Source organism: Medicago truncatula, chromosome 4 (assembly GCF_003473485.1).
Source record: "Medicago truncatula cultivar Jemalong A17 chromosome 4, MtrunA17r5.0-ANR, whole genome shotgun sequence".
Classification (NCBI taxonomy): Eukaryota; Viridiplantae; Streptophyta; class Magnoliopsida; order Fabales; family Fabaceae; genus Medicago; species Medicago truncatula.
Genome location: NC_053045.1, coordinates 4,709,764 through 4,716,763, shown reverse-complemented (window position 1 = coordinate 4,716,763; position 7,000 = coordinate 4,709,764). Strand labels below are relative to the sequence as shown.

The following is a 7,000-nucleotide window of genomic DNA, read 5'->3' as shown; positions in this document are numbered from 1 at the left end:
AAAGTATAGTTTTGACTTTAATCGAAATCTCGCTAACGAATATCACAATGGATCCCAAAATAGTCGGTCATTGAGCATATACCCAATTTTTTTTAAAAGTTTAGTACCTATTTTTCGGAAAATGCTAAACAAATGTCTTTAAGGCATTGAAAATTACGTAGTTATGACTTTTAGATATATTTGACTTGTATATTCAAAACAAAATTTCATTTTATAGATTCCTTAGACAATACTTTTAGAACACTTGTTAGCAAGACAATTTTTTACCGGACAACTTAAATTGATCCCTCATATTTTCTTGTACCAATAAAATAACAATTAAACATTATGACATCCAACAAAAATATCTAAAGGTTTCACACATGGAAAATAATGAAGAGAGAGTGACCCAATAGCATATGCTCAAAGTTCCATTTTGATTCCCAATGTCCCGCCATGAATAATAGAATATCCAATCATAGAGTCCTTAGCATCATTTGTCCTAAGATACTTTCTTTCTTTCTTTGCAAATTTCACACACTATACTCAACCTTATTATTAATCAATCTTCCAATTCAATCTTTTTAATAATAAAATTACTTTATATTATTCCTTTTCACATTTTTTTTCTTTCATCATGAACTCATCTCTCTCTATAAATTCCTCTCTCTCTCATCCTTTTCTCTCACCTATCTCCACAACCATTCATTCTTCAAATTTCAACTCTGAAAATTCTATTAGATTTAGAACTTTTGGAGCAAAACCCATTATACCCTTTTGCAAAAAGACTCCATTTTTGAGCTTAGAAAGTTTAAAGAGTGTGAAAAGAAGAAAAAGTTTGAAGCTTGAAGCTACAAAAATGACTATTGATGAAGAAAGTTTGTTGAATTCTAGAGATGAAGAAGAGGGTCCTCCCGATTCTGTTCTGAATGATATACATTCTAAACCTCGTAGAATTGCTCTTTTTGTCGAACCTTCACCTTTTTCGTGAGTTTCTTTCATTCAATGTAGAATCTTTTTCAATATTGAAACCCATTTTTTTATCATATTTTTTTTTATTTGTTTTTTTTATAAATTAATTGGTTCATGTTGAAATATGTTACATAGGACAACATTGATCTTCAATTTTTACATGAGTTGACTTGTGTTATCATTGTTTTGATTTAGTGTTGACTTTTGTAGAGTTTGATGAATTTGGATTTGATTTGCTTATGATTGATATAGATCAGTGATTTGATATTGGTTTTCTTGTCTTTATTTTGCTGTTGTTCTTGTTTGAAGTTCATGTTTTGTAATGTAATTGAGCTAGCTTTGTCGTTGTGTGTGTTTGGTTCCGCGGTGTTTTGTATAGATCAATGATTTGAAATTGGTTTTTATGTTCTTTTTTTTGTTATATTGTTTGAATTTTATGTTTTGTAATGTAATTAAGCTAGTTTGACTTCGTGTGTGTTTGGTTATGCCGTGATAAAAAATGACTTTTAGTGAATTAATTTTGTAAAAGTGATTCTGGCAAAAAGTGAATTTATAAAGTGATTTATGTTTGGGCACATTAACGTAAAAGTGGGTTAAACAATAAATTTGAGGCTAAAAATCATTTGTAGTCGCAAACGTTCCAAAGTTATAGCGGCAAGTTAGAATTATTTCCGGAGTCAAAAGCAAGTCTACTCGAGAATATCCAAACATGCACTTCATCTGTTTTGGAATATTCTTTCTGTTAGCTTAACATTATTCTCTGTTCTGAGAAAGTCCATCTCAGCTATTTTCTGTTGCTTTTGAGGGAATTAATCGGTGTAGGGAATATTTATGAGTAAACTCAAAGTTTAATTCTTGGAAACTTTGATGAGAAATTAAACTCCCAAAGAAGGTTTTAAATCGTGGTTGTGGTCGCAAAGTCATTGCAGTCAAATACAAGTATACAACTGATACACACTTAATTGTGGTAGCACAAACATAAAAAACCTTGACGCGTCGCTGCTGCAATCGTGCAGCGGCCGACAATTTTTAAACCACAATTCCATGTTTTCAAGTTTTTGTCTGCTTTTCGATTACACCTCAATGAGATTGGTTTACACATGATAGTGTTCATGTGTAATCCTTCATTAGATCTTCATTTTGAACAAATATTAATTTGGTTGTCTTTTTTTCTTCAGATATGTCTCCGGATACAAGAATCGTTTTCAGAATTTTATAAAGTACCTTCGAGAAATGGGAGATGAGGTAACATCTTTACAATCCTGTCATTGCTATGTATAAATATGCTTATTTTGTACAAATTATGGATATCCTGTTTCCTAATTTTTATCAACAAAGTACATTTATGCATGTTATATAGGTCTTGGTTTATCATACATATACTGATTTTTTCATCATCTTTTTCTCAACTAACTATATTTTTGTATGATATATAGGTCATGGTCGTGACAACACATGAAGGGGTACCAAAAGAATTTTATGGAGCACAATTAATTGGATCCAAAAGGTTGCTAACATTGATCTTTTTATCTTCTTAGCTCATTTTTTTCTCCATGTCCTCTAGTATTTGACAGTGTTGCCAAATAGAGGCTACAACGGCACTATACGGCTATAGCGCAGGAGAATTTAACAAACCATCATTGTTCTGCGATCCGCAATTTAGTACAAAGTGCTGTCAAATATAGGATATAACAACATTATAGCATTGCAGCACAGTGAAATGCAAACAAACTACTATTTTCAATGATTGAATCTTAAACTTGCTGTCTCTTAGGCATAAGGAACTTAATTGTTTTTTCCCTCAATTTACAAATGACTTATTCTGTTTCTATGATCATAACTTCATAAGCATTTTAATATTCTCCTCAGGAAAAAATTGGATGCTCTCATCTGTTCTTTCAAGTTATGAATGCTGCTACATCCATAACTTCATACTAATAATTTTCATTTAAAAAAATTATGAAAAATTGCAGCTTTCCTTTTCCTTGGTATCAGAAGGTTCCCCTCTCTTTGGCACTTAGTCCAAGAATAATTTCAGCAGTTGCTCAGTTTAAGCCTGACATAATACATGCCTCATCACCTGGCATTATGGTATGATTGTGAAGTGATTTATGTTTTGAATTTTGATACATTCAAAATCAATTTTTTACCTCTGAAATCAGTTTTACCTCCTCCAAAAATGGAACCAAATATACGCTTATTTAACTCGTCTAATATAAACTAAATTTCAGGTTTTTGGAGCTCTTATCATTGCAAAGCTTTTGTCTGTTCCCATTGTCATGTCATATCATACCCATGTACCAGTGTAAGTTACATATTTTACTCTAATTTAAGATTTTCTTATCATTATTTTCACATTTCCAAAGCTACAATGTCTCAGTGTTGTCAAATAACGGCAATAGCGTTATAGAGTAGCAGAATTTGAACAAATTGTTATTGTTCTGCGATTAGCTATTTAATACTAAGTGTTATTAAACTGTTATTTTTGCGATAACATTTTAATTCTTATAATTCTTGAGATTAAAAACTACTGGTTCTTATGGTTGATCTTTATTTTTTTTTTTGGTTCAGATACATTCCTAGATACACATTTAGTTGGCTAGTGCAACCAATGTGGTTGGTTCTAAGTATGTATACTCTCTTGCTTCCTTCATTCAACTTGGCATCATATTTTTGTGAAAGTAACATGAATTTTTTGTCTTATACAGAGTTTCTGCACAGAGCAGCTGATCTAACTCTAGTGCCATCAGTTGCCATTGGAAAAGATCTTGAAGAAGCTCGAGTAACAACAGGTGAACATAAGTCCTTGTTATCAAGTGTTAGCTGAACATTAGCATTTCTTCTATGCCTTTGGCCCGGTTTGGATAATAGCTTAATAAACGCTCATCATATACGTGCTTATATTTAAACTATTTCTATAACCAAAGATAATATAAAGTCAAACTATTTCTATATAATTTTTTTTCCTAAACTATCTTGAAGAGCTTATGAAAATAAACTGAAAAGGCTCTTGGACATGTCATAAGATGTTTTCATAAACTTTCTGAAACAGTCTAACTAGTGTATGTTAGTAGATAAGCTCAAATAAGGCAATTCAAACAAGCTTATGTTAGAAGATAAGCTCAAATAAGGAAATTCAAACAAACTTGTCAATGAAACATGTTTTGTTTGACATATTTTCCCTGTTGATTTCCAGCTAACAAGATCCGTCTTTGGAACAAGGGTGTTGATTCTGAAAGCTTCAATCCTAAGTACAAGTCACATGAAATGCGATTAAGACTGAGGTGCTTGCCTTTTGTTGTTTTCATGCACATAGTTTGAAAAAATGGAGTTTCATCTTATTCATATACTTGTGTTATGCAGCAATGGTGAACCGGAGAAGCCCTTGGTTATTCATGTCGGGCGTCTTGGAGTTGAGAAGAGTTTAGATTTTCTCAAAAGGTAGATATCATCTTGTAAACTGGGAAACATGAACTTATATGGTATACAAGATTTTATTGTCCAACATAAAAATAAAATCCAAGTGTTGAAAAACTTTTACAAGATAAGTTTTCTAGTAATTCACTGTGAAATGCACAAACATAGATCCCTTCAATGGGATATCAATCAATGGTTGAATTGTTTAATACTGATTTCATGACTGTGATTTGAACCCTCTGGTCTCAAATTAATAGCCGAGATCGCTTACTGCGTATAACTGTGTGATTCCCCTACTGCCAGGGTATTTGAGTCCAAAATGCACCTTGCTTTATGTTCGTATATTTAGCATTATAATTGAATATCTGTTTCCTGTATTAACATCTGATTCGCACGACTTTGCAGTGTCATGGATAGGCTTCCTGAAGCACGAATCGCTATTGTTGGAGATGGACCCTACAGGTAACATACTCTGAAATTTATTTGATTTTTGTTTGAACATCAGTCATCGAGTAACTGGTTGTGACTTTCAAACTAATGACATTCTAATGTGAACTAGAAAATTAAAGAAAGAACTAACACTAGCTGGTATTGAAATGAGATAATGTGACATGAGTAATGCTAGTAACATCCTCTCATTTTTAACACGTCACAATCAGTCAATTATCTAGATTGCAATATGCTGTAATTCGTGGAAAATAGCGGTTTGTTCAAATTCCGCTACGCTACGGTGCTTTAGCATTGCTACAGCCACTATTTGACAACACTTTGTGCTAATTGTGTATCACAAACAATAGAATTTTGTTTAAATTCAACTAGGCTATAGCGATATATAGTGCCACTATAGATGCTATTTCACAACAATGTTAAATGGTCATTTTAACTGTCTCATAAATTGATGCATTTTTGTTATATTGACTTTTAAGAGACAAAAGAAATAATGGAAAGTGTGTTACAAAGGTTGGTTTTTCTAGCATTGTAAAATCTATGGCAATTTTTATTAATATTTGTTGTTAACTTACAGGGAGGAGCTAGAGAAATTGTTAGAAGGCATGCCTGTAGTATTCACAGGAATGTTAAGCGGGGAAGAATTATCTCAAGCATATGCTAGTGGCGATGTCTTCATTATGCCGTCAGAGTCCGAGACACTTGGTCAAGTTGTCTCAGAGGCCCTGTCTTCTGGGATTCCTGTTGTGGGAGCACGTGCCGGTGGAATCCCAGACATAATCACCGAAGATCAAGACGGCAAAATTGGATATCTCTACACTCCAGGTGATCTCGACGATTGCTTGAGCAAACTAAAACCTCTGCTGCATGACATAGAGTTGAGAGAAACGATGGGAAAAGCTGCGCGTATAGAAATGGAGAAGTATGACTGGAGGGAAGCAACTAGAACGATTCGTAACGAAAATTACAATACTGCTATTTGGTTTTGGCGCAAGAAAAAGGCTCAACTATTGTTACCATTCCAATGGCTAACGAAACATATTTTTCCGTCTCCAGAAGTTGTATAGGTAATGAAATATGCAACCTTCTAAACTTTGGAAAGATTCCTGGCTTGATTACTTAGGCTTTAAGAAAGAAGTCTTGTATTAACAAATGAGTGATTGGTTTATTATATCACATTCATTTGCTGTATATTTAGTGGATAAAAAATTGTGGTGGCTTGTGCAATATTTTGTACCATTACTATAATGTAGATTAAATTTGAATGTAATTCATATTATTGTGTAATGTTAAAAGACACATTTGGGCAACTAGGAAGTGGAGAATCCATTCAAGCTTTTGGAACACAATTATCCAAGAGTATGACAAACCTAGATCTTCAAAACTTGGCTGTTAGGAGGATCTGGTAATAGTATACATTAATAATCATATTTTGACTCTACAAATCTTTGTATGAAGTGTAGTTTTCATCTTTGGGGTAGGATAGGGATATTATGTTTTTTCTGGAAGATAGGTTTTTTCTTTTCTTGATAGAATGAATAGCTGTATTATTTTTAATTTTTGTTCACAAGCTTCATTAAGAAGGACAACTTTAGTTTTTTTGTAATGAAATAATGAGCAATAAAACTATGTTACTTTCCTGCCAAAGCACATTGATATCTATTATTTTTCCAAGTTACAGTTTATTTTGTATCTATTTCTCTAATAAAATAATCAAAAATCGAGTTGAGAGAAACAATGGGAAAAGCTGCACGTATTGAGATGGAGAAGTACGATTGGAGAGCAGCCACTAGAACGATTCGGAATGAAAATTACAATGATGTCATTTGGTTCTGGAAAATTACTGTTGACACATTTCATAAGGGTAAACTATTGGTAACATTGCAGAGCAGCCTTATGAAATGTGTCAACATCAATTTTCTTGCTTCTGGGGCAAGAAAAAAGCTCAACTATTGGTAACATTGCATTAGACAATTGTGCGATGGTCTAGATTGAACTTTTAACCGAATTCATGGGAGATAATGTATAGCAACACATTCTTTCAACTCATTCTTTCAACACAATATCTTTTAGGGTCATACTAACATGTGCTTTAAAGATACATGATAAACAATTTAAATGTAAAAAAATAATAATTATATTTTATGGGAGACCCTAATATGGACCTCAATTTAAAGGGACCATT

At 32.7% G+C, this 7,000-nt stretch overlaps 1 protein-coding gene across 1 annotated transcript; it reads left to right on the top strand.

Annotated features, from left to right (window-relative positions):
• The first annotated feature begins 460 nt into the window (after positions 1-460).
• LOC11428048 (sulfoquinovosyl transferase SQD2) lies at positions 461-6,284 on the top strand. Its single transcript, XM_003604582.4, has 11 exons — positions 461-966; positions 2,130-2,196; positions 2,388-2,458; positions 2,925-3,042; positions 3,183-3,256; positions 3,523-3,578; positions 3,660-3,743; positions 4,148-4,235; positions 4,315-4,392; positions 4,774-4,830; positions 5,393-6,284. Exons 1-11 carry the CDS (start codon positions 617-619, stop codon positions 5,880-5,882), a joined length of 1,533 nt encoding a protein of 510 aa, XP_003604630.1. The 5' UTR covers positions 461-616; the 3' UTR covers positions 5,883-6,284.
• Positions 6,285-7,000: the final 716 nt, after the last annotated feature.

What these genes read in the sequence shown, in the direction of transcription:
- LOC11428048 (XM_003604582.4), top strand. Translation starts at nt 617, where the DNA reads ATGAACTCATCTCTCTCTATAAATTCCTCTCTCTCTCATCCTTTTCTC. An exon ending in TTCGAGAAATGGGAGATGAG is followed by an intron (nt 2,197 to 2,387) that starts GTAACATCTTTA and finishes TATGATATATAG; the next exon opens with GTCATGGTCGTGACAACACA. An exon ending in CCTCATCACCTGGCATTATG is followed by an intron (nt 3,043 to 3,182) that starts GTATGATTGTGA and finishes ACTAAATTTCAG; the next exon opens with GTTTTTGGAGCTCTTATCAT.